This window comes from Orcinus orca, chromosome 6 (assembly GCF_937001465.1).
Source record: "Orcinus orca chromosome 6, mOrcOrc1.1, whole genome shotgun sequence".
NCBI lineage: Eukaryota > Metazoa > Chordata > Mammalia > Artiodactyla > Delphinidae > Orcinus > Orcinus orca.
This window is the reverse complement of record NC_064564.1, coordinates 112,678,362-112,702,884: the sequence shown is the minus strand read 5'-3', so window position 1 is coordinate 112,702,884 and position 24,523 is coordinate 112,678,362. Positions and strand designations below refer to the sequence as shown.

The 24,523-nt window shown below is 44.7% G+C and overlaps 1 protein-coding gene and 1 long non-coding RNA gene across 5 annotated transcripts in view; one reads left to right on the top strand and one right to left on the bottom strand.

Annotated features, from left to right (window-relative positions):
• The window catches only part of STXBP1 (syntaxin binding protein 1), a 71,656-nt gene extending 60,013 nt beyond the window's left edge, over positions 1-11,643 (bottom strand). The window contains exon 1 of one of the 2 annotated variants that reach the window (XM_033427155.2): positions 11,445-11,643. In XM_033427155.2, the coding sequence (XP_033283046.1) occupies positions 11,445-11,481 (37 nt within the window). In that variant the 5' untranslated portion in view covers positions 11,482-11,643. The remainder of the gene's footprint in view (positions 1-11,444) is intronic. The other variant, XM_012532787.3, reaches the window with a different exon arrangement.
• On the top strand, positions 10,129-20,511 carry LOC117201067 (uncharacterized). Of its 3 annotated transcripts, none has more exons than XR_004482999.2 (3): positions 10,129-10,797; positions 15,482-15,575; positions 20,045-20,511. It is a non-coding gene; the product is annotated as an uncharacterized LOC117201067 (long non-coding RNA). The 3 variants fall into 3 exon arrangements; XR_007477743.1 differs by lacking the exon at positions 10,129-10,797 and adding an exon at positions 14,656-14,894 and having other exon boundaries at positions 15,482-15,599; XR_004482998.2 differs by lacking the exon at positions 10,129-10,797 and adding an exon at positions 14,662-14,894.
• The last annotated feature ends 4,012 nt before the right edge of the window (positions 20,512-24,523 follow it).

The window sequence follows — 24,523 nt, the reverse complement described above, 5'->3', positions numbered from 1 at the left end:
CACAAGCACAGGGAAGCCCCGGGCACCTCTCCAACTTCTCTGTGCATACTCCCTTGGCCCCCAGCTCCAGCCAGCCTCCAGCCTTCTCATTTTCTTGCCAAGCCTGGATATTTCTCTATGTGACTTACTGTCCCCCATGCCCCATCACCACCACCCTCCTCTTGGCCAGCTTCTCCACATCCTCCAGGTCTCCCTCAGCCTCCCTCAGTACCCAGGCCTTGTGGGGTGGGGCCTCCACCACGTGCTCCAACATCACCACACCATAGTGGCCCTCTCAGGGCACTTACGGCAATGTATTACCATTACCTGTCTGAATCCCACTAGGACCAGGTCTCCTTATACACCCTTACATCTGCAGCTCCCGCACAGCTTCTCGCACATAGGAATGACCGCATAAACTTTGGCTAAATGAACAAAACCCTTGGTCCCAGAACCCACCAAAGCATGCTGAAATGGAAACAAGCCATAATGTATGGTCCTGGGTTTCTCTGGCATCTCCGAAGTCCTCCAAACAAGGAGTGACTGCTGGAGACTCTGATTCAAACCCGTCTCTTCACAGCTAGGCTCCAATGATTTTTTTTTAAAAATTGTTTGTTTTTCTCTACTTTTCTCCACATCTCTCTAAATTTTTTAGCTCCCAAGAATAAAATAGGCTCTCCTAGTGCAATAATTACTTAATATCTCATTTACTTCCTACGAGGTCAGCTGTTAGGCCAAATCATTAGTAGACATTTGAAGTGAAATACCATCAGCATATAAGAAACAGAAAGAAAGGAATATTGGAGATCTGCCCTGTAAGAGCTTGCAGTTTGAGCCATTAGCAGTTATTCTTACTTTGGAGCCCCAAAGACATATATTAAGATCAGATCGGTGTATATCAGAAGCAAATTGCTTTGTTTTAACCAACGCAAACTTTCCCAAAGAGCAACGAGCGGGCAACAGCTGGCTGTTATCTGGTGATTACTAGATCCTGTGTCTATCAAAGCTATGAGCGATTTGTTTCCTCGACTCTGCTAAGGACTTACTCATAACCTTGAGCAGACAAACTTAGCTCGGTAATTATATCTGTAAAGTGATAATAACTCCTTATAATGACTCATTGTTTTCTGAGCAATTTTTTTTGATTATTATTTAATGCAAGCCTTCAAAGAATTCTGTGATGCTGGGATTAGAATTTCCAATTGAAAAAGATGTTAACTAACATGTCCAGGTCACCCAGCCACTAGGGGTTGGAACTGGGACTGTCAGCTGGATGTTCTGACTTCTAGCCTAGAACTCTTTCCACTCCACAACACTGCTTCGCACTGACTTTTTTTTTTTTTAAATTAAAAAAAAAAAAAAAAAAAAAAAGCCTGGGGGGCTTCCCTGGTGGCGCAGTGGTTGAGAGTCCGCCTGCCGATGCAGGGGACACGGGTTCGTGCCCCGGTCAGGGAAGATCCCACATGCCGCGGAGCGGCTGGGCCCGTGAGCCATGGCTGCTGAGCCTGCGCGTCCGGAGCCTGTGCTCCGCAACAGGAGAGGCCACAACAGTGAGAGGCCCGCGTACCGCAAAAATAATAATAATAATAATAATAAAAGCCTGGGGACAAAAAGCAAGTTAAACTCATACTTGCTGCAATTCAGATGAAGTCTTGGCTATCTCGCCCTAACTTCAGTGCTAGCAACAGCCCTTCACAGGAGAAACTGATTGAAGTAATCAAATCAGAGGCTCGCCTTGGGGATTCTCCAAGCACTTCTCACAGAGGCGAGCCACAGGACTGGAGTTCACAATTTATGGCTGTTGAGTTGCCAGTGATAACTTCACAATTTGGCCTGACTACTCCACTAAAGAAAAGATTCTTCATTAGCAGCCAAACCCCTGTTTGTCTAAGAGGTGCTATGTGCCAAAAACACCAGAGGGAAAATCTTTTAGTGCACATTCAAAAAGCCCTTTTTGGATCCTGTGGTAGATAAGCTCTCTCACATCTGATGGGTGACACATGGATGATCCCCGAGTCGCAAACTGCTTCTCATCGAAATTTTATCCCAAATTAAACTACTTATCACCCTATCATAAGAGTGACATTTAGTCCAAAACAAAGAAGACTGTTTAGAAATAAACGGCAAGAATACTGCATATTAAAAAACTACAGGGGGGCAGTGGAGAGGGGAGGGTGGGGAGCCTCTGGGATTCAACCAAAGCTGTACTCAAATGACAACTCATATCCTTAGATGCTTTTATTAGAAAAAAGTTAACCAAGCATTTGATTCAAGAAATTAGAATAAGAACACACACACACACACACACACACACACCCCACAGAAGAAAGAAACTGAGTTTTTTAAAAGACAATTAAAATAGACAAATCACTACCAAGTATTTCCATGAAAATAATACTACTAACAGGGTAGAATGAGAAAAGAGATCACAACTACCGACACAGAAGATATTTTTTAAATTATACAAATCTAATTTAAAGTTAATAAATTTGAAAATTTTAGGTTGAAAGGCCTATTTTATACAAAAATATAAATTGCCAAAATTGATTCAAGAAGCTGAAGACTGAATAAATAAATCATAATTAAAAGACTGTCAAATATTTATCCTCTTCCCCCACAAAAAGCAACAAATTCAAATAGTTTTATGGATAAATCATTCCTAACATTCAGGGAAAGGAATGTCCATGTTATTTGGTCTATTCTGGAACATGCAAAAAGATAAGAAACTTCCCAATTCATTTAAGGAGAGACAAATTCTGATGCAGAAGATCTGAAAAAGACGAGAGGAATTATACACACACACACACACACACACACACACACATATAAAATACATAGTATTCAACTGTTCATTCCAAATATTTCTTGAGTGCCCACTGTGTACCAGCACTGTTCTAGGTGCTGGGGATACAGAAGTGAACAAAACAAAGGCTATGCTCTCACGGAGCTTACATTTTGCTGGTGGAGACCGAGATAAAAAAAAAACAAAGAAAACAGTAAGTATGAAATGTCAGATTTGACATGGTGAGGGGGATGAGAAAGTAGGGGGAATTTCAATTTTATATAAAGTAGTCAGAGGAGACCTCACTGGTGAGGTGGCATTTGACCAGAGACCTAAAGGAATTAAGGGAACAAGCATGCAGATATCTGAAGGAAGAACATTTCAGACATAGGTAACAACAAAGGTTCCTGAGGTGGGAACATACTTGGAATGATCAAAGAACAGCAAGAAGGCTCCAGTGCTAATGAATATAAACGTAAAAATAATAAGTAGAATTTAATAACACTGAAAAAGAATACTGCATGTCTAACAAGTAAGTTTATCTCAGAAATGCAATGAATGATTGCTCAATATTATAATTAATTAATTATATTACTAGATTAAATAAGAAAAACTATATGATTGTTTCAAAAGAAACTAAACCAGTAGCTAAGCCTGGTTTTAAAAACAAAACAAAAACTCTTAGTAAGCTGGAACTAAAAGGAAGTAATTTGGATGCTAACTTCCTTAGGGAAGCTTTCTCTAACCTCCCCAGGCCTACACCAGACTAGTGCCCTGTATCATTCCTTTGTAATTCTCATCACAATTATAACTAACAAATTATTTTTATTAACTGTAAGACTACCATATTAGAATCCTTTTGAAAAGTGAGGTGTTTCAAAAATATGATACTTTTAATTAATAAACTAGGAATGAAGATACAATGTGACCATTCAAAAACAATTTTTAAAATATAAATGAATTGTCTAAAAGGACACAGGATGAGAGTTATAACAAGAATAAGTAGTTTTTATTAAAAGTACACAGAAAAGGGCTTCCCTGGTGGCACAGTGGTTAAGAATCTGCCTGCCAATGAAGGGGACATGGGTTTGAGCCCTGGTCCAGGAAGATCCCACATGCCACGGAGCAACTAAGCCTGTGCACCACAACTACTGAGTCTGCACTCTAGAGCCCACATGCCACAACTACTGACGCCCATGCACCTAGAGCCCGCGAGCCACAACGACTGAGCCCACATGCCTTGAGCCCGTGCTCTGCAACAAGAGGAGCCACCATAATGAGAAGCACGTGCACCACAACAAAGAGTAGCCTCCACTCGCCGTAACTAGAGAAAGCCCGCGCACAGCAACGAAGACCCAATGCAGCCATAAATAAAAATAGAAATAAATAAATAATTTTTTAAATAAATAAAAATGGGCAAAGGGTTTGTGTAGACATCTCTCCAAAGAATATATACAAATGGTCAATAAGCACATGAAAAAATGCTCAACATCACTAGCTGTTAAGGAAATGCAAATCAAAACCACAATGGGATACCACTTCACACCCACTAGGATGGCTATAATCAAAAAGACAGATAACAAAAAGTGCTGGTAAGGATATTATGAAATAGGAGCCCTCATACACTGCTGGTGGGAATGTACAATGGTGCAGTCACTTTGGAAAACTGTTTGGCAGTTCCTCAGAAAGTTAATTACCATATGACCCAGCAATTCTATTCCTAGGTATCTAACCAAGAGAACTGAAAACACGTTTCAAAAATAATAAGTATAACATAAATTCCTCCAATCCATGAACATAGTATATCTCTGCATTTATTTAAGCTCTGCTAACTTTCATCAGTATTTTGTAACTTTCAGCACACAGATCTAGAACACATTCTTTTAGATTTACACCCAAGTATTTCATGGTTTTTGTTCTACTATAAATGATACTATTTTAGATTTCAATTTCTAATTGTTCATTGATAGTATACAGAAATACAATATATTTTTGTAAATTGACATTGTGTCCTGCAACCTTGCTAAACTATCTGCAATTCTCCTTATCATACAGTTGCTCCCTTATTTGTGAAGTTAAGAATTTTTATTTTCACATTGCAATATAGCAAAGAAACTAGAATATTAAAAATTTGTTAAAACATCAATTCTCCCCAAACCAATCTATAGATTCAAGACAATTCCAAACAGAATCCCAGAGAAATTTTTTAAATAGAAATTGACAAGCTCATTCTAAAATTTATATGGAAAAGCAAATGAACCAAAAGAAGCAAAACAATTTTGAAAAAGAAAAACAAAGCTGGAGGACTCACAATATCCGGTTTCCAGACTTACTTTAAAGCTACAGTAATTGAGTCAGAATGAGTGTTAGTGAAAGCATACATATAGGTCAAGAAATAGAACAGGGAGTCCAAAAATAGACCCACCCAAAGATGGTCAATTGATTCTCAACAAAGAACAAAAACAGTTCAATGGGGGAAAAGGATAGTCTTTTCAACAAATGGTGCTGGAACAAATAGACACTCACAAACAAAAAAATTTACATATATACAAAAATGAACTTTGATCATAGCTCACAATATATAAAACTAACTCAAAATGGATCAAAGACTAAATATAAAGCCTAAAACTATAAAACATCTAGATGAAAACACAGGGGAAAAAAACAGAAAATTGTGAACTTGGGTTAGGCAGAGATTTCTTAGGATACCAAAAGTACAATCCATAAAAGAAAAAATTGATAAATTGGACTTCATAAAAATTAAGAACTTCTGATCTTTGAAAAATACTGTTGGGCTTCCCTGGTGGCGCAGTGGTTGAGAGTTCGCCTGCCGATGCAGGGGACGCGGGTTCGTGCCCCGGTCCGGGAAGATCCCACATGTTGCGGAGCGGCTGGGCCCGTGAGCCATGGCCGCTGAGCCTGTGCGTCCGGAGCCTGTGCTCCGCAACGGGAGAGGCCACGGCAGTGAGAGGCCCGCGTACCGCAAAAAAAAAAAAAAAAAAAAATACTGTTAATAGAATGAAAAGACAAGTCACAAACTGTGAGAAAATATTTGTAATTCACATATCTGATGAAAGAAATGTACCCAGAATACATAAAGACCTATCAAAACTAAAATAATAAGAAAACAGACAACCCAATAAAAAATATGCAAAAGATTTGGACATTTCACCAAAGAAGATACACAGATGGCAAATAAACACATGAAAAAATGCTTAACACTATTAGTCATTAGGAAAATGCAAATTAAAATCATAAGACACCACTACCTCTGAGAATGGCTAAAATTTTTTAAACTGACAATACCAAGGACTAACAAGGATGCTGGTGAAAAATGTAAAACGGTATAGCCACTCTGGAAAACAATTTGACAGTTTCTTATAAAGTTAAACACACACTTATCATACAACCCATTAATCCCACTCCTAGGTATTTACATATCCAAGTGATATGTTCACACAAAACCTGTGACTGCTTCTAGAAGCGTTATAGAAGCATTTGCAATTGCCCAGAAAGCGAATAACTCAAATGCCCTTTGGCTGGGGAATGGAGAAACTGTAGTACATTCGTACAACAGAAGAGTAGTTGGCAATGAGAAGGGACAAACTACAGATATATGCAACATGGATGACTGTCAAATGCATTATGCTAATTTAAAGAAGGCACATTCAAAAAGCTACATACTGTATGATTCCATTGATAATGACATTCTGGAAAAGGCAAACATATAGGAACAGAAAACAGTTCAGTGGTTGCCAGGGCCTGGGGGTGGGAGGGCAGGATGACCATAAAGGGGCTGTACAAGGGAATTTGGGGGATGATGACCTGTTCTGTATTTTGATTATGGTAGTGATTATATGACTGTATGTAATGGCTGAAATTTGAAGAACTGTTCACTAAAAAGGGTAAATTTTACTTATGCAAATTATACCTTAATTTAGAAATGAAAAAATGCAACATGTATTTAATATATTTCAAAATATAACACTTAAATTATCTGTATGCTAACCAAAGTTTCTTTAAAAAAAAAGAAGTGTAAGAATGAATGAAAACTGCTTCAATCTAGGTACCCTCTCAACTTCTGAAACATCCTATGACCCAGGGCTCCATCTGAAAAAGGTATGTAATATATTTAATACACAAATTGAAACTACATTCTTTTCCAAAAGAATGTGATTCTTATATAAACTAACATGAGGAGAAACTGCTAACAGCGAGGAAACAAGAAAAACAGTACATTTTGTAATCCTTGCATCTTTGAAACACACTGACAAAACTTCAGGGAACGAGTAAATTTTGGATTACAACATGGATTTACATAATTGAAACATCATCCATTAACATAAACTAGATAAAACAATGCCTCGAAAAAAATGAAATTCTCGAGATTGAGACTGAGATATATACACTAATATGTATAAAATGGATAACTAGGGCTTCCCTGGTGGTGCAGTGGTTGGGAGTCCGCCTGCCGATGCAGGGGACACAGGTTCGTGCCCTGGTCCGGGAAGATCCCACATGCCGCCGAGTGGCTGGGCCGGTGAGCCACGGCCGCTGGGCCTGCGCGTCCGGAGCCTGTGCTCCGCAACGGGAGAGGCCACAACAGTAAGAGGCCCACGTACCGAAAAAAAATAATAAATAAATAAAAAATAAATGAAATTCTCCTTTCTCTTACAATCTCTTTGCAAAGTCAACAGCAGAAAAAAACCTACATTTTATAGAAAGAAAAGAAAAAATAAGTGAAGAAATGAGTAGAACTGGAAACAGAAGTTGGGTCAGGTTACAAATCATCCATATATTCTTCAGGTCTATTCTTCCATTTTCCAGCTCATTTGCACCTCGTTCAAGAAGTTTACCGAAGACTCCACTTTCTCCCCCAAAACCCTGGCCCCCCAGGAAAGAAGTATTCTATCTCTTCTTGAAATCCTCTAACATTTGTACTGAACCTCTTTGTTGATCTTTTCATAATGATAATATTGACTGAATTTACTGTGTGTCAAGAACTGTATCAGACGCTATACCTGCATTACCTCATTTAATACTCATAGAACCACATAAGGTAGGTGCTATTATCACCCATTTTATAGATGAAGAAATTGAAACACAAAAGGGTTCCATTATTTACCAAAGTCACACAGCTAATAGTGGTAGATCAGAATTTTATCCCAGCTAGTTCAAATCCAGAGCCCATTCTCTGAATCGCTATACATAAAGATTAAGTCATTCATCCAACATTTAAGCACTAACTCTCACACTAAAGACAGACTTAACAGAAAAACAAATATCGTATCTTAACGCACATATGTGGAATCTAGGAATCTAGGAAAATGGTACAGATGAACCTGTTTGCAAGGCAGAAATAGAGACACAGATGTAGAGAACAAACATATGGACACCAAGGGGGGAAAGGCGGGGGTGGGATGAATTGGGAGATTGAGATTGACATATATATACTAATATGTATATGTATAAAATAGATAACTAATGAGAACCTGCTGTATACCACAGTGAACTCTACTCAATGCTCTGTGGTGACCTAAATGGGAAGAAAAAAGAGGGGATATATATGCATATAGCTGATTCACTTCGCTGTACAGCAGAAACTAACACAACACTGTTAAGCAACTATACCCCAATTTAAAAAAGAAGAAAAAGAAAAAAAAGGAGTATACATATTCAAAAAAAAAAAAAAACCAGACAGACTTAAGAATAAGATGAGGTCCTACTCTCCCATGAAAGAGCTTCTGGTCTAGTTGGAGACCAACACAAAGAAGTGCAATACGCTGGTTATACCTTAAGTATGTCAGGGGAGTGACAGGGAGGGCATCTCAGGATTGTCTGTGTCTGTCATAACAGTGTGACACTGTGCCACATTTTAGTGTCCCTGTATTCCCCCATAATTCCTACCAGGCTCTGAACAAACCTTTGTTGAATGAACAGCTAACACCCATCTCCTCTACTTTTGTTGTGTCTGTACCTACCGCCACTCTAAAACTCAACTTAGAAAGATGTGACAGGAAGCCAAAAACTACATTTACCTTCCTCTCAATCATATCCTTAAGAACATTGATTCATTCCATGAATATTTATTGACTACCAACTATGACCAGCCACTGTTTTTGGTATGGGATACAGGGATGAACATATCAGATAAAGACCATTCTCTCCCGGAAGCAACATTCAAGTGGATGAAACAATCAAACAAGTACCAAAAAACAAAAACAAACAGACAAAAAACCCACCAACCAAAAAAACAAAAAATGAAACAATATCACTTCAGATCATTTTAAGTGCTATGAAGAAAATAAAATTAGGGAATATGATAAACAGTGACTATGAGGTGTTAATTTAGACCGGGAAGACCAGGCTGTGAAGATGACATTTAAACCGGTGCGTGTTGGTTAAAAAACATCTTTGTTTTACTCCTATTTTTAGAGGAAAAAGGCAAAGCTAGAAACCCCATCCGAAATTAGGAGTCAGAATTAACAGAATTCTTTGTGTCACTGACAAAGAATTGCAAAAATATTTTTTCTAAAATTTATACCTAACTCAATTGTTATAGAAGTAGAATGCTGTTCACACATTCACCAACTTTATGTAAAATTGGTTTGGTTTTATTTTTGTAAACAGTGGCTTTGCTTTATTTCAGAAAATAAATTTTGACCATATTGCATATTAATTTTTTTTTTGATACTTGCTTCTAAAAGTTGGGGGGAGCTACCTGCATGAACAAGGGTCACGGCAAAAGGATGCAAAAACGTGATTTCTGTAACACCTGTTTTCGGGATTTTGTTTTAAAAAGCACCTTATTCAAATATAACATTTAAAAGAATGTAACATAACAATCCACATTTCACACCCTTTAAAAAGCATACTGGAAGGAAATGGTATATCTAGAACAATGAAGAAAGTTATTTTTTACTAATGCTGCAAGGAAATGGACACCAGGTTTTTAAAAAATTAATTAACACTGATTTTGGCAACTCATTTAACTGCTCTGAGCCTCCATTTCTTTCCCAAGGGTAAAATGAGCGTGTTGACATTAAAGGATCCCTATGGGTCCTTCCAGCCCTAAACGCTTCGATTGGCCTTTAAAAATAGAAGGTATGTGATTCAGAACCTTTACCGCATGGGGAAGGCAGGTGATAATTATCGTGGACACTTTTTTAAAAACTTGCTCATTTGGGGGTTCAGTTTTTACAACAATTTTCTTCTGGTGTAATAGGTCAGATAAGGTTGTACAATTGGGAATATTTTCTATATACCAACGAAAGGAATAAGGAAGAAGAAACAATTATGATGCCTCAAAAGGACTATTACAGTCAAAAACATTTGACAACCAGAGAGAGAGCGAGCGAGAGGAATTGCTCTAATATGGCAGAATCATTGGAAAGGAAACTAATTTCCACCATTTTTATTCTATTTCCTTTCTTATCCTCTCCCACAAAGTCCACTTTTAATTCTCTCAATTCCAAAAGAGGTAGCGAAAGTTACAGCAATCCTCTCACATTTTCTGTTAAAGAAACAGCCGAAATATTGAAGAGGCACTATTTGCCCACACAGATCGTCAAGCTTATTTAGCACTGGGGACGCCGTTTTCCAAATATCACCACCGTCAGAGCTCACTCCGCTGCAGCCCACACGCTCCACCATCCATTTTTTAAAATCCATTTACGTTGAGCCTTTCATCCAAACCCACGAACAACCATTTCCTCCCTGCAACAGTGGCTGAAACTGCCCGAAACCAAGCATCGGCTGAGTCCTGCGAACAGGGAGACTGCAGACTGCGGTGCTGGGCAGGGCCACTCCTCCCGCGCACACTAAAGCCTTCCTCGTCTCCCGGGTGATTTAAGACAGTTCAGGACCCTGGTAAGACCCCGCCCTTGAAGCAAAGACCCAGGATCGGGAGGAGGAGAGAGGCGGCCTCAGCCCAGCAGAGCCAAGCCTTTGGAAAACAGGCTTCTCTCCAGCTGCCAGGAGTGGCCCAGGCTGGGCGAGTGGCGCGTCTGAGCCAGGGCGCGCGGAGCCGCTCCCAGGTGGGTCTCTGCAGCCGGGGACCGCGGCTCCGGCTCCCGGGAGGGAGGAGGAAGGGGGAGGAGGACACAGGCCGGGATCTCGCTCGTCACGACTCACGAAGGAGGGTGGAAAAGAGGGAGGGACTGGAGAACGGGAAAAGGAGTGGAATCAAGGAGCTTAGGGAATAAAGGCTAGGAAAAGGAGAGAGGAAATGAGGGGAAGGTACTGGGAGTGAAGAATGGGGGTGCAGGGGGTAAAGGCGAGGTGAAGGGGAAGGGATGGGGTGCCAGGGGTGAAGGGGGAGGGATGGAGCGATGGGGGTGGAGGGAGATGGAGGTAAAGAGGGAAGAGAGGGATAGGGCGAAGAGGGGAGGGGTGGGATGAAGGGTAAGGGATGGAGCAAAGGTGGGGGGGGCGGAAGGGGAAGGAATGCGGGAAGAGAAGAGCTGGGGAAGAAGGGAAGAGGACGCGGGCCGCAGGAGGCCGGGAGGGACTTCCCTCCGAGGAGGGCGGCGCCGGAATAACGGGACCCTCCCAGCCAGAAGCCCCGGGCCGAGCGGGGCGAGAGGCCAGCGCGGAGGCCGGGGCGCTGCGGGCAGGTACGGCGCCCGGCTTTTCCCGGGCAGCCGTAGCCGCCGCCTGCGGGGAGGACCCCGACTCCACTTACTCTCTCCGACCACCGCTTTGAGGCCAATGGGGGCCATCGCGCTGCGCGAGTCTCTGGGCTCCGAGCCTCCTCACGCGACGCCTGCGGACACCGGCACCTCCTAGGGTCGGCGCGCTCTGCTAGCTGCAGCCCGCCGCCCTGCAGCCGCGCTCGGGATCGACTGACGCGCGGACTCGGCGCGGGGGCGCGGCGCGAGCCAGAGCGAGGCTGCCGACCCGCCGGCGCGCGCGGCGGGGCGGGGCCGGACGGGGGCGGGGTCTCGCGCCAGCCGTTAGCGTCACCCGCTCGCCTCCGCCAATCGCACTGCGGCCCGGAGGCTCGGCCCCGCCCTCCGAGATGCGGCTGGAAGCGAGGAGGTCCCTGGCTGGTGGGAGAGCCACGCCCTTCCCCTCACCTCACGCGCCGCGCGCGGCCGGGACACCGCGCGCTCCCGGGGCGCCGGGTCCAAGAATCTTCTCCGCAGCCTCCGCACCTGAATCCCTGGCCTCAGGCTACCGACGCATTCCATCTTCCTGAAACGCCGCTATGGTCTGTCTTACCTCTTTCTGGGAACCTTACATCCACCCCTCACCCTCCCCACACCCCCGCCCACAAAAGGAACTCAGAAGCTAGATCTTATTATTAGTACCCACTCCCCAAAACGTAAGGTTTATCGACACTATCTCTATCTCTTTGGGTACCCATATCCATAAATCCACCATTCACTGAGCTCTTACATGCATCATCTCATTAAATCCTCGCAATAATTGGACATTATTTTTAATCTCCATTTTCAGATGAAAAAAAAAAGGCTCAGAAACTGAGTACTAGATTTGCTCTCAAGTTGTGTTTCATTCATTAGCAAATATTTATTGTTCTCTCACTACTATATGTAAGCCGCTGTTCTAGGGATTGGAGCTCCAGCCATGTACAAGGCAGACACCGATCCTAGTCTTTGGGCAACAAATATTTAGGTCCCAAATCGAATAGGAATATGCTGTGGGATGACTCTGGTCAGTATCTCCTTCCTGGAGTCCACATTTACCAAAGTGGTCCCAGGTCAGTTTTTGCTCGATTTAGTTGACAGGGGAGATTGCTTTTGAAATATGGGACAGGGCTCCCCTCTGGCTTCAAAGAAAAATGAGTTGAGCCAATTTAAAGTCAAAAAGGACAAGAGAACTGGTAGTCACAAAATCAATGAATACTCATTAAATTTTTGGAACAGCTCTGTGAGCTAGCTCCTTTATATTATTAATAAATATAATATTTTACAGATGGGGAAACAGACGCAGAGAAGATAAGTGCCTTGCTAGTAAGTGATAAAGATCTAATTTTAGACTCTGAATTCTGAACCATTATTTTATACTGAGCAACAACTAAAGAAGTTGAGGCCTAAAGGAGGACTTTCCTAAGGCCACACAGTGAACACTGGCCGAGCCAGGATGAGGGACCACATGTCCTAGTTCAGCCACCAGCCCCAGGGCATGAAGATTTGACCATCTTCTCATCCTCAGTTCAGTCTACCCTAACAGAACCTTCATATGGCTTCCCAGAGAGGGAAAGTGTTCACCTGTCATCTCTTCATGTCTGGGCTCTGCCTTTTACCCAAGGAAGGTACTGATAGCCTTGGGTTGCATTTGGAAAAGGAGGAGATAGTTTGTAAATGTGAGGGGAACTAGGATGCACTTGTGATGCCACATGCTCCCTCCTTGACCCTCTGGCACGTGTCAATAGAGACTACCCTCAAGGAACCAGTATTCGAGCTGAGGAAACAGGAATCAAGGAGTTACTGTTCTAATAAGTGCTGAAGCAGAAGGACAGAGGGTTCTGAGAGCAAATGACAGAGCACCTGACCCAGTGGACCAGGTAGGGTGCAGTCAGGGCAGGCTTCCTGAGATTAGTAAAAGGTAGCAAGAGGGGATGGGGAGAGTGTCCTAGGCAGATATACAGAAGATGTCAGAAAGGAGTTTGACTTTTCCAGGAACAGAGAGGGACCAGTGTGACCAGAGGGAAGAGAGTCTGAGGGACAGAGTAGGAAAGAAGCTGCTAGAGGTAGGCCTTGCTGCAGAACTCCAGGACTTTTGGGTGGCCTGGAACCTGCCTGGAGACCTCCTCAAAGGCCACAGAAAATAAAACATAGCAGCTCCTTATTTTCTGCGGAAGGATAAAAACAGAAATTCTTTCCTGTGGATGTGTACCTGAGATGTTTAATAGGGATGGCAAAAATCAGAACAGATGTTGTTTTAAATAGGATGGTTGAAAAAGTGAGTAGGGTGACAGACTGTGAACTCACTCAGGAACCCCTGACTCTGGAGTGTCGGATTGGAATCTCTCTGGATGTAGAATGCAAGACCTGTTCCAAGACCTCTTGACATCTCTGAGCCTTGCTTTCTCCATCTGTGAAACAGGGACAATAAAACTTCCAGGCTTCTCTAGAAGGGTGCCTCTGAGGACCCAGGGTGATGACCTGCACGATAGGATAAAATCCTCGCTCAGTCATCACACAGCACTATCCTTTGCACTGTATTCTTTATATGCAGTACGTTTGATACCCGCCAGGCACCACACAAAGAGCTCTCATGAATTTTCATCGAATTCTCACTATGGCCCCACAAGGTCGGAGCTTTTTTTTAAAAATTATTTATTTATTTATTTATTTATTATTTTTGGCTGCATTGGGTCTTTGTTTCTGCGCGCGGCTTTCTCTAGTTGCGGCGAGCGGGGACTACTCTACATTGTGGTTGCGTGGGCTTCTCATTGCGGTGACCTCTCTTATTGTGGCGCTCAGGCTCTGGGCGCGCAGGCTTCAGTAGTTGTGGCTTGTGGGCTCTAGAGCACAGGTTCAGTAGTTGTGGCACAGGGGTTTAGTTGCCCCGCAGCATGTGGGATCTTCCCAGACCAGGGCTCGAACCGGTGTCCCCTGCATTGGCAGGTGGATTCTTAACCACTGTGCCACCAGGGAAGCCCCCGGTGCTATTATTATTACATTTTCCAGGGGCACAGGGAGGTCAAGTCACTTGCCCAAGGTCACACGGCTCTAAGAGCAGACCTGGGACTTGCGCTCCGACTTCCTGATGCCCAGAGGAGAACGTCCAGCGCCCAGGTGCAGCCGCAGTGCCCTGAGCTAAGGACAGGTTTAGATGTGTGGACCTCTTGCTGGGAGCGTATCAGCAACGGGAACCGAACCTCTTGGGAGTCGGGGCTCAGGCGGGTCCACTAACCCTTGCCCCTGTCCAGCCTGAGGGGGTCGGGTTGGGGGGCTGTGGCCCCTGGGTGCGCCGGTTTGGTCCGCGGCCCCGCCCGCCCGCTGGGCAGGTGCGCTTGTAGCTGCGCATGCGCGGCCTGCAGCCTCTGCAGAACCCGGGTGCCGGCCAACCTCTGGGGGTGGGAAGAATCCTGTGATTTACGCTTATGTCACGTGACGGCGGGGAGCTTGCTTGCGGCTTGGCCGCTGCGCCAGGAGCCCGGCAGGTGGGAGACGGATGCAGAACAGAGAGGGGAGAAGCTAGGGGGTCAGGGAATAGAGACAGGGAGCCGCATGGAGGGACCGAGAACGGGGGTGGGGGGCGTGCGGGGAGAGAGAGACAAACAACCCAGAGTAGGCAACTGGGCGGAGCAGGGAGAGACGGAAGAAACCGAGTACCGTGGCCTCCACCAGCCCTGATAGCGCGGACCAACTGACTTGGGCCCCCCACGTACAGGGGCCTGTTGGAGAGCCCTGGGTCCAGAGTCTGGGCCTCTTCTCCGACAGTCTCGGGCTTGCACCTGCCTCCCTTCTGCTTTTAAGCTGCATCATCAGCTGCATTTTTTCGTGTTCACCCCCACCCCCACCTCCTGGTCTCTGGGCTTTTAGATTCTGCTGCATTCTTTTAGAAGAAGTTTCTAATGAATTCAAGATAATGTTAATAAGGTTCTTTACCTAGTACCGGGAACCTATTAAGGACCCAATAAATGTTAGCTATTAATATCATTAAAAATGGCATAACGAGTCTGAATACATCAGTGCTGAATACAGTTACAGAGCGTTCAGTCGGTTTCCTGTTTTTTTGCTGCTGTAGTTCACAGGCAGAGAATGAAAATGTAATTGTCTCCAGCGCAGCCACCCACTACCCCCGACACCTACAAAGAGCGGCAGGGCCTGGAGTGCTTCAGGTTGGTACATCCTTGCCTGAAAGAGTGAGTTAACAGTTTTTTGTGTTTGAGGTCGGAATACAATATGAAAAAGGCTTTGTTTTCAAAAGCGTAGGCTAGGTTCTCAAACTCAAAGGAGTGTAGGGGCCAGGCAGATGTAACACTACAGATGTGGCCAACGGCAAAGCACGTGCCTTGCGGGGAGTCAGGGCGGGGGGCAGTCCTTACTCAGCTCCAACCACTGGTTTACATGCAACGACCAAGGATCTTGATTGTAAACATTTTGGCATCCCCCAGTAAGTCGAAGTGTTGCAATGGATTAAAAAAAAATGTAGGGCTTCCCTGGTGGTGCAGTGATTGGGAGTCCACCTGCTGGTGCAGAGGACACAGGTTTGAGCCCTGGGCCGCGAGGATCCCACGGGCCGCAGAGCAGCTGGGCCCGTGCACCACAGCTGCTGAGCCTGTGCTCTAGAGCCCGCGAGCCACAACTACTGAGCCCATGTGCCACAACTATTGAGGGCCGCACTCGTGGAGCCTGTGTTCCACAACAAGAAAGTCCACCTTAATGAGACGCCTGTGCACCATAGGGAGAGGCAGTCCCTGCTTGCTGCAGCTAAAAAGAGAGCCCGCGTGCAGCAGTGGGAACCCAACGCAGCCAAAAATAAATAAATAAGTTTATTAAAAAAAAATTTAATAACACCACACTGGCTAAACAAAACACATCTGAGGGCCACGTCCAGTCCCCAGGTTACCTGCATGTAAACTCTGGGAGATTAATACCTCTTCTGGAAGGGGGAGGTTGGATTTCCCCAAGGCACAGGTTCTGAGGAGCACTGACGTCTCTCCCATGCACATGGAGTCCTGGAGCGCTCAGGGCTTTGGACAGGGGTGGTGGTGTGAATGCCTGGGCACCAAGCACTAGGACCTTCCCCCGTGGCCCTGAGAGCCAGGAATGAGTCCCTCTGCTTAGCCTGGCTGTGGGGCAGCAGATTAGAGCCAACCACTTTTGAATGGACTGGTGAGCACTGTGGTGGCAGCCTCTGAGGACAGCTGTTATGGACAGCTCAGTTTTGCCTGGACTGTGAATGTCCCATAGTCCTGATCCAGCCCAGGAGCAAGGACAGAGCCACACAAAAATACCATCCAAGTGAAGTTTAGCAACCTCAGACAGTGGGGGCTTCAAGCGAGTTTTTTTTTTTTTTTTTTTTCGGTACGCAGGCCTCTCACTGTTGTGATTCTCCCGTTGCGGAGCACAGGCTCCGGACGCGCAGGCTCAGCGGCCATGGCTCACTGGCCCAGCTGCTCCGCGGCATGTGGGATCTTCCCGGACCAGGGCACGAACCCGTGTCCCCTGCATCGGCAGGCGGACTCTCAACCACTGCGCCACCAGGGAAGCCCAAGCGAGTTTTATTTAATTTAGAGAAATAAAGAAATATGATGTTGTTTACACCTTGGGTATCAGAGAATAATTCATGCCTTTTATGTGTTAAATTGCCATGGGATCCCAGGGGAAGAAGTTTTCATTACAACTGGAGAAATAATTTGGTTTAGATGTGGTTTGTTTTTGGCCAGTGGGGCCAGAAAGCTTCATGGAAGAGGTGGCATTTGAGCTGAGCCTGGAGGCTGAGAAGAGAGAGAAGATCAAATCCAACCAAAGAAAAGAGCATAAGCCCACGGTTAAACTGTGTGCGAGGCACCCTGGGGTGCCACAGCAAATAGAAACACAGTGGAGTATTTTAAATTTTGGAGAGAAACACAATGATGCTTATCATCTGTTGGACACTGTGGAACCTACTAGCTGGAAGTAGTTCACAGTTTCAACATTAGACTCTGCTACATTTCTTTCTATGACGTACATGTCTTTGAAGCTGAGTTTTCAGCAATTGATGTGGTAGAAGAAAATAACTCATGAAAATCAATGTGGAACAGGAGACTGAGGGTGTTAATGTCTGATGTGGTGGATTCTAAGGTCTGAGAAGGTGCACATATCTTATTAGTAAGGAGTGGTGGTTATTTTCAATTTATGGGTACTGTTTTTTCAAATGGCTACTAAGTTGTTAGGATATAACAGAAGTTGTTTGGTCCTGACTACTTCATAAATAGAGCTATTAGGTATTTCTTTGGGTCTGGGATGCTATGAAAACATACTGAGACACAAAGGCTGCCACGTTTGGAAACCTCTGGCATAGGCAAAGTGTGAATTCATTAATTCAGCAATATTTATTAAGCACCTACTGTGTGCCAGGCACGGTCCTAGGCATTGCAGATACAGCAATGAACAAAAGAGAAAACTCCCTGTAGATACGAAACTGACATTCTAGAGGGGGAAACACCATAAATACGTAAATAGTAAATTATATAGTATGTTAAAAAGGTGATAGATGCTATGATGATAAAAATAGAGTAGGGTGATCAGGATTACCTGATCAGACTAAGAACCATGGAAGGGATTAGAAAGATAAGTAAGGTGATTGCATGCAGGATTAGGCTTGGGTAGGGGTTGGAGAGAGATAGATTGCATTTTAAAGGGGATAGGCAGGTTAGACTTCATTGAGAAAATGTTGGATATGAGTTCAAAGTCAGGAGTCAGATCTGGGCATCCCTGTCAGCACATACAATGTGATGACTCCAGGAAGAGTGACTCACATGACCCAGGGGGTTAGGGATTGGTCATGTAAAGGACACTGGGAAGAACTCCAGTTTAAGGCTGAGTGAAGGGAGCAGAGACCAGAAGGAGGCAGAAAGGAAATGGTCAGAGAGGTACAGTGTGAGCCAGGAGTGCAGAAAGACGGCATAGCTAACAACACCTCATGCCCCAGGGCTCTGACTAAAAATAAAAAACATCGGTGGGTCTGGTCGTTGAGAGGTCACTGGTGACCTGGGCAAAAGTCAGAGTGCAGACAGGGAAGGACTGACTGAGAGGAGGGGGGGCTATCCTCCAAACTTCTCCAAAAATATGGATTTATCTTTCTGCAAGAAAGACAACAAAGAGGAAGAGAAAGGCTGGATGACCCACAGGGGATCAGAATCAAGCGAACTATTTTGAATAGGGGGAAATCTCTCTCTCTCATTTTTAAATGAAACTTTAAAAAAACACAGAAAAGTAATAAAGCAAATTCCCGTATACTCCTTCTCCAAGAGTAAAGAACAGTAAAGAACAGGATTTTGTTTTAGAAAAATAGATCTGATTATATCAGGCGGATTCTTTTTCCTCCTGAAACCCCACTAAAATACTAGCAGGGGAATTCTTAAAAAGTTTAAATCCACGAGGACACAAAGAACAGGAAGAGAGGCAACGGGAGATGAGAGATAGTGACAAAACTTTGGAAGATGAACAGCACATGGTTGAGGGTTGATGAGTGAACAGAGAAAAGGAGGTGGAAATATGAACCTCCAGAAGGAGACTAGCCACTCAACCACGGAACCTTGGAAAAGTTCAGGAATCTTTGGTACCAGGTACTTCCAGAGGTGGGAGTGAAAGGATGGGCTGAAAACAAAAGACTGGTAAAGAAAAGGATGAGTCAGACCACCAGATCCCCTCCACCACCCTGCCTAGTCAGGTGACAACCCCTCCCCAGCAGAATGGTAAACAATGATGATGGTGACGATGATGGTGACATGGTGATGGAAGCAAGTATATATGGGGCATACTGTGTGTCAAGCACTCTTCCAAGCTCTTCACATATATCAGTTCATTTAACCCTAACAGTCACCTGTGAGGTATTTACTATTATTATCTCCATTTTACACACGAGGAAACTGAGCCATTTGTCCAAGGTCACACAGCCAATAAGTGATAGGGCCAGAATTCAAACCCTGGCATGTGGGAGGTAAGGATAGACAGTAGAAGCCAGTGAGTACTCCTGTGGTTTGGACTCCATTTGTGTCTCCATGAGAAGCCATGAGGATGGGGATGGGAGGGGAAGAATATAACTGAGATGAATAAAAGTAGCACCACCCCCTCGGCACCCTGATGTGCCAAGTGCTTCACGCACAATATCTCTTTTAATCCCCTCCTCAAATCCTATGAAGTACGTATGATGATTTATATCCATCTTATAAGATGAGGAAACTGACACGTAATGCATTCTGGGGCACCTAGTCAATTTCTGGGCAAACCAGGATTAAATTAAAGCCAGGTATGTCTGAGCCCAAAGCCTGAGCTCTTAACCACAGAGCTCTGTTCATCTCTAGATTTCAGAGCCTTTTTGAGCCAGCCATGAAAGTATACACTATGAGTCCATGCATATGAGGTTTCAGGAACAGTCTAATCTATGACAATAGAAATCTGGATAACAACTATCTCTTGGAGGTGGAGAGCAAAGAGCATTGACTGGGAAGAGAGATGTGGGAGGCCCTGGGTCTCTGGAAATAATCTGTGTCTTGATCTGGGTGGTAGTAACATGGGTGCATATTTATGTAAAAACTCACCGAGCTGCTCACTTAATTATGTCGTTTATTGGATGTTACACTTCATGTTTTTAAAAAAGGCTTCCTGGAAGACATGGCATTTGAAGTGAAACTGGAAAGCAGGACTTCCCTGGTAGCATAGTGGTTAAGAATCCGCCTGCCAACGCAGGGGACACGGGTTTGAGCCCTGGTCCGGGAAGATCCCACATGCCGCAGAGCAACTAAGCCCGTGTGCCACAGCTACTGAGCCTGTGCTCTAGAGCCCGCAAGCCACAACTACTGAGCCCACGTGCTACAACTACTGAAGCCTGTGTGCCTAGAGCCCGTGCTCCGCAACAAAGAGTTGCAATGAGAGGCCCGCGCACCACAACGAAGAGTAGCTCCTGCTCGCCACAACTAGAGAAAGCCTGCGCGCAGCAACAAAGACGCAATGCAGCCAAAAATAAATAAATAAATTTATAAAAATTTTAAAAAAACCCAGAAAACTGGAAAGCAGTTTAGACGATTATTATAATCATATATAAAATGCTTACCATATATCAGGCATGCCACTTATTGAGTGCTTATGATATGTTAGACACTGTGCTAAGTGCTATACTTATTATTTTATTTAATCTTTACAGTGGTCCTGAGGAGGTAAATATCCTGCCCATTTTACAGATGAGACAACTGAGGTTTCAAGAATGCAGTGACTTGCCTGGATCACACAGGAAGTGGCTTAGCCAGCCCAGGTTTGTCTTGTCAACAAAAATTCAATTAACAATCTTGTCTTGTTTGTTTGTCTTGTCAACAAAAATTCAATTAACAATCAAAAAGGAAAAAGAGAATTTTGTTCAAGCCAAACTGAGGGTTGTAACCCAAGAGAGAGACTCTCAGAAGCTCTGAGAACCATTCCACCTGTTAGAAGTCAAAGGCACAGTCATATACATTTCTAAGACAAAGGATCATACATCAAAATGACATACTGACAGTTTACATAAAGTTCATCAAAGGCGTGTAGTTCAGGTAAGCACAAAGTGAGCAGGAGGTCACCATGACCCCTTGCAGAGTTGGGAAAGAATGCCAGTCTTCTAAGAAGTCACATTGCTGGCATCAGAAGAGAAGGAAAAAAAATGATCTCCACAGTCAAGTAGGCACTCCCATCTTTGAGGAGGTCTGGTTAATGCAAAATGCAGATGCACACTGCACACTGCAGGGGAGGGAGGAGGCCCAAACTGACAGAGAGAGAATTTTAAGTTAAAATTTTCTTGTCCTGCCTTAAAATGTAAATTTTATTTAATCAGCCTGACCCCCAAGTCTAAGCTCTTGGGACCACCTGCTCCCACCTCTCTGGCTCCATGGAGGTGGTGGGACTTGGGTTTCAGAGGATGAAGGAGGAGAAACCAGAGATGGCTCTGAGCAGAGGTGGAGGGTGCGTGACTCCTTGCAAAGCTCTGTAATTAATTTTGTTTTTGTCATTTTGTTTTATTTTATTTTATTTTATTTTTTTGACCGCACTGCACCGCATACAGGATCCTAGTTCCCGGACCAGGGACAGAACCGCACCCCCTGCAGTGGAAGCATGGAGTTTTAACTACTGGCCCGCCAGGGAAGTCCCTGTTTTACTATTCTTAAAGAGAGCCCCCCATATGGTCAAAGCTTCAGGCGCTGGCTCAGAGGGTGTCTGGGAGAACAGTTGCCCCATCATTAGATTGCAGAGTGTCACTTAGCAATACCTTAACCCCCATCCCAGCTCCTGACAAGGTGCCCTGAGGTCCTTCTCATCAGATGCACCCCTCTAGCACCAGTGTCTTGTAAAGCAGACCCTGAAAAGCTCTCAATAGCCTGAGAAAAGCACGGATGCCCGGCCCTCCCAATTCAAACTGAACACAGGCTGTCTTTCTGGCCCCTCCGGCTTCTTGCCTCCTCTCCGTGCCCCTCCTCCTTCCATCTCCTTTTGTCTACTGTCTTCCCACCTCGCTTTTCCTCACTCGCCCCTCTCCCTCACAGCAGCTGCCTTCCTACCTTATTCCACAGAGAGTCAGGGCCAAGAGCCTTCCCTGCCCTGGTACAGACTGAGCAGGACACTGAGCCTTGGGGGAACCAGGAGTCCAGCACTCAGGGTCCTGCCTTGTTGGGTCCCCAGCCAGTCACTTCTTCCCTTTGGACATCAGTTTCCCCACTTCCCATTTATGCATAACCTTGGTCCCGGGCTCCTTGCCCTGAATCACACCAGCTGTCTCTCCCTCTCTCTGAGTCAGGAAGCAGGTAGACAAGGGGGTCCACCTTGGGGACCTGACTCCCTTCTCACTACCTGCCCACCCTGGAGGTATCTCAGGTGCCGTCACGGGGTCAGCAGGGGAGGCAGGCTTTGGTCCTGGGTCTGATTGTCCAGAGGCTAAAGGTTCAACTGCCCAGACTTTTAGGGCATCCCCATGTGGGGTCCCTTAGTGGGGTCCTTTTAACCCCCAAATCTTTCCCTCCCTCCCTTCCAAGCTGTGACCCTCCCCCAGCTGTTGATAAGGCCCTCCTTAAATGCATCCCAGCCGTGCCCTGCTTTGAGCAGATGTTTAATATACGAAACAAAAATAGCAGTTATTTTGTGGAATGGATCCCCAACAAGCTGAAGCCATCTGTTTGGGACAACCCACCCTGGGGCCTAAAACTGCCTGCTGCCTTCCTTGGAAGAGTACAACCAGCCCAAGAGCAGTCTGAGCACATTTATAAGCAGCTCTCTGCCCTGTTTTGTTGAAAGGCTGCAAACACCCCCTGTGCCCCTAGTCCTCCGGCTGATGGGGCCTCACGGAGGAGGAGAGGAAGCAGGACTTTGCATTCTGCATCCTGGGTTACAGCTTGCTTTTTCTTCCTTGACATTTCCTTTCATGCTTTAAAAAAAAAAACAAACCAAAAAAGCACCACCAAAAAACGTCCTTTGCTCTGAAGATGAAATCTCCTGCCGTGGGCACTCTTTCTCTAAAATCCACTTCTCACCACCCCACCACCCCTATTGCTGACCCAACTTTTGAAACTCGTCCTTCTAAAAGAGTGCCCGTCTCCTTCTTTGAAAAGCAAGTTCAAATCCTCTGCCATTGCTATGCCCTTGTCATTCCTAATTCCTGCATTTTCCCCTCTGACTGCTGCAGGGAAATCCTGGAATGATGTAATTGGACTCCAGTGGGGTTCGGTTTTGTGTATTTTTTTTTCTTCACTTTTCATCACCCAGGTAACACAGTACACTTTTGACGTTAAAAGTATCTCAGGACTTTGCTGGTGGCACAGTGGTTAAGAATCCGCCTGCCAATGCAGGGAACACAGGTTCGAGCCCTGGTCCGGGAAGATCCCACATGCCATGGAGCAACTAAGCCCGTGTGCCACAACTACTGAGCCTGCACTCTAGAGCCCGTGAGTCACAACTACTGAGCCTGAGTGCCACAACTACTGAAGCCCGCACACCTAGAGCCCATGCTCTGCAACAAGAGAAGCCACCGCAATGAGAAGCCTGTGTGCAACGAAGAGTAGCCCCCGCTCGCCGCAACTAGAGAAAAACCCGCAGGCAGCAATGAAGACCCAACGCAGCCAAAAATAAATTAATTAAATAAATAAATTTTTTAAAAAAGAATCCTTTAAAAAAAAAAGTATCTCAGTAAGGAAATGAATTCTTCATACTAAAACCACCTGGGACACAGTTAAAGTTGTGCTCAGAGAAAAATTGATAGCCTCAGGGTTTCCCTGGTGGTCCAGTGGTTAAGAATCCACTATCCAGTGCAGGGGATGTGGGTTCGATCCCTGGTCGGAGAACTAAGATCCCACATGCCATGGGGCAACTAAGCCCACGTGCTGCAACTACTGAGCCCATGAGCTCTGGAGCCCGCGCACCACAACTACAGAGCCCACACACTCTGGAGTGCACCACAACTAGAGAGAAGCCTGCGTGCCGCAATGAAAGATCTCATGTGCTGCAACTAAGACCCGATGCAGCCAAAAATAAATAATTAATTAACTAATTTTTAAAAAGAAAGAAAATTGATAGCCTTAAATACTTTTATTATTTATATTGGGTTGGCCAAAAAGTTCATTTGGGTTTTTCCGTAAGATGTTATGGAAAAGCCCCAACGAATTTTTGGCCAACCCAAATAAAAGCCCCAAAGCAACTGAACCAAATATTCAACCTAAGAAATTAGAAAAATAGCAATAAAATAAAAGAAGAGGGGAGAATGAGATAAAAGCTGACAGAAATTATATAGGAAAAAATATGAAAAAGATAAATAAAATTTGTTTGAAAAGACAAAGAAAATGAGAAAAATCTTAACTAAAGGCAAGTCAAAGCAAAGAGAGAAAGCAAAAATATGCAACTTTATCCAAAGATGACATACAGGGAATTCCCTGGTGGTCCAGTGGCTGTCTCCACGCTCCTAATGCAGGGGTCCGGGGTTCAATCCCTGGTCAGGGAACTAGATCCCACATACCACAACTAAGAGTTTGCATGCCATAACTAGAGATTCCACATGCTGCAACTAAAGGATCCTGCACGTGGCAACAAAGATCCCACATGCCGCAACTAAGACCCAAGTGCAGCCAAA